The sequence below is a fragment of the Branchiostoma belcheri genome, unplaced genomic scaffold (assembly GCF_001625305.1).
Source record: "Branchiostoma belcheri isolate BF01 breed outbred unplaced genomic scaffold, Haploidv18h27 scaffold1, whole genome shotgun sequence".
Taxonomy (NCBI): domain Eukaryota; kingdom Metazoa; phylum Chordata; class Leptocardii; order Amphioxiformes; family Branchiostomatidae; genus Branchiostoma; species Branchiostoma belcheri.
This window is the reverse complement of record NW_017802379.1, coordinates 5,976,502-5,978,302: the sequence shown is the minus strand read 5'-3', so window position 1 is coordinate 5,978,302 and position 1,801 is coordinate 5,976,502. Positions and strand designations below refer to the sequence as shown.

Sequence of the window (1,801 nt, the reverse complement as noted above, 5' to 3'; positions counted from 1 at the left end):
TTTCCACATGATAGATCTATTATATATTCCTTTATTACCTATGATATCATCATGGTTGTGGAAAGTCCTCAGCTGGCGAACCGAGTCCTTGCGCCGGAGTGACGGTACATTTTACCGTGAGTATTAAAGCCGCTAGTACTAGTAAGCCGCGCGCCTTACAAAAATTATAATAATTTTTCTTTTGTGTCAAAAACCGCCGTGAATTTAAGGCATGAGTTACCGATTTATATTTCTTCTACGGCAGATATTTCTTGTTTCGTCACGTCCCATGACGTCCTGTGAGAGCGGTAGGCCGCCGCTGGTACAAAATGTACAAGACATCGTCTGCCCACTGCTACACTTTGTTGACATACATTGTATTACACAACGTAATTTTCCGCTAGAAATAACTATAGAATAGCATTAAAAGATAGCACAATTCGCTTCACACAGTCGACACATGGATAAACCACAAAGTTATTTTACGAATCACATGTCCACTTGCCTCTGGTGCTGTTATTTTTCAAGGGGCAACATCGCAACACATTAGCGGACGCCCCAGGAGGTGGCAAATTGCTATTGTCTTGTCGGCGCGCAAAACAAACATGAAATCCGACCCTATACATTAACGCAAACGGTAACGCGTTAGAAATAATTTCTGACGATTTTCTAACCATTTTCTGACGAAAATCTAACCAAATACTGACGATTTTCTAACCATTTTCTGACGAAAAAATAACTCGTTAGTAACGGGGTACCCGGTTAACTATAACGCGAACGGTACTGTATACTGCATATTAACCCATTACGTGGTCGGTTGCGGACGGTTGAGGCCGGTTGAGGTATTTTGGCAGACCCTTATTCATCAGGCAGGTACCTATAGAGATACAGACAATAGAAACTAGTACCAAGTAGAGCTACAGCACATGTAAAATTGTTTCTGATCATTTCATTTTTAGTTTGTAACAAGTAACAAGTTAAATGTTAGGTACATCTTGCATGTAATATGTAAATTGAGTTAATAGTAAAAAGGTCTTTGAACAGAAAAGTTCTTTAATAGAATGGAGGATGAGTGATAGAAATGCATTGTGAGCTAGTCATTTGAACATTAGGGATTGTACAGAAACTGAAGTCCATTGAAATTTGAATGTATTACCTGTTCCTCTGGTACTACTGTTGTGTCATCTTCAACAAAGTCATTGTCACTACACAACAAAAATTGAAAACAAACAAACAGGTTTGAACAACAAACACAAAATACTTCATCAACAAGTACTGCTTTTTCAACCTAACACAAAGTTAGTCAACAAAATGCTAATGAATGTTAGTCATTTACTAAACATGATTCAAACAAGACCTACATATAGCTATGAATTAGTATAATGACAAATACATATACCTACATGTATCCTTGTTCTAACTCCCTCCGTTATGTTGAATATAATTAGATTTCCCAGTTTCCTATTCTTGTTCAAACTAGTTATTACCTTCGCCAAGAAGGTTATGTTTTCAGTAGCGTTTGTCTGTGTGTGTGTGTGTTTGTGTGTAATTTAGCAAGATAACTCGAGAAGCAGTGGATGGATTGGAATGAAACTTGGTAGGTGGGTAGGTCTTCATGAGACCTAGAAATGATTAGATTTTGGGCCCCCTGGCGGCTTTCCTAGGTACTGCAGCTGAACTTCCGGTTTTGATATCTCATGTTCTGGACATGCTAGGGTCACGAATTTTGGTTGGTAGATAGCTTTGGGGGTAGGGAAGAAGTGACATGAGATTGGGTCCCCTAGCGCCTTGTTCTGAAACTGCAGGAGCATTTGTTGAAAAA

General features: G+C 38.9%; 1 protein-coding gene across 5 annotated transcripts in view; it reads right to left on the bottom strand.

Annotated features, from left to right (window-relative positions):
• LOC109465103 (solute carrier family 13 member 5-like) overlaps nucleotides 1–1,801 on the bottom strand; it is a 15,220-nt gene that overhangs the window by 7,639 nt on the left and 5,780 nt on the right. For all 5 annotated transcript variants that reach the window (XM_019762248.1, XM_019762268.1, XM_019762261.1 and 2 more), the window contains exon 6: nucleotides 1,136–1,184. In XM_019762248.1, the coding sequence (XP_019617807.1) occupies nucleotides 1,136–1,184 (49 nt within the window). The remainder of the gene's footprint in view (nucleotides 1–1,135; nucleotides 1,185–1,801) is intronic.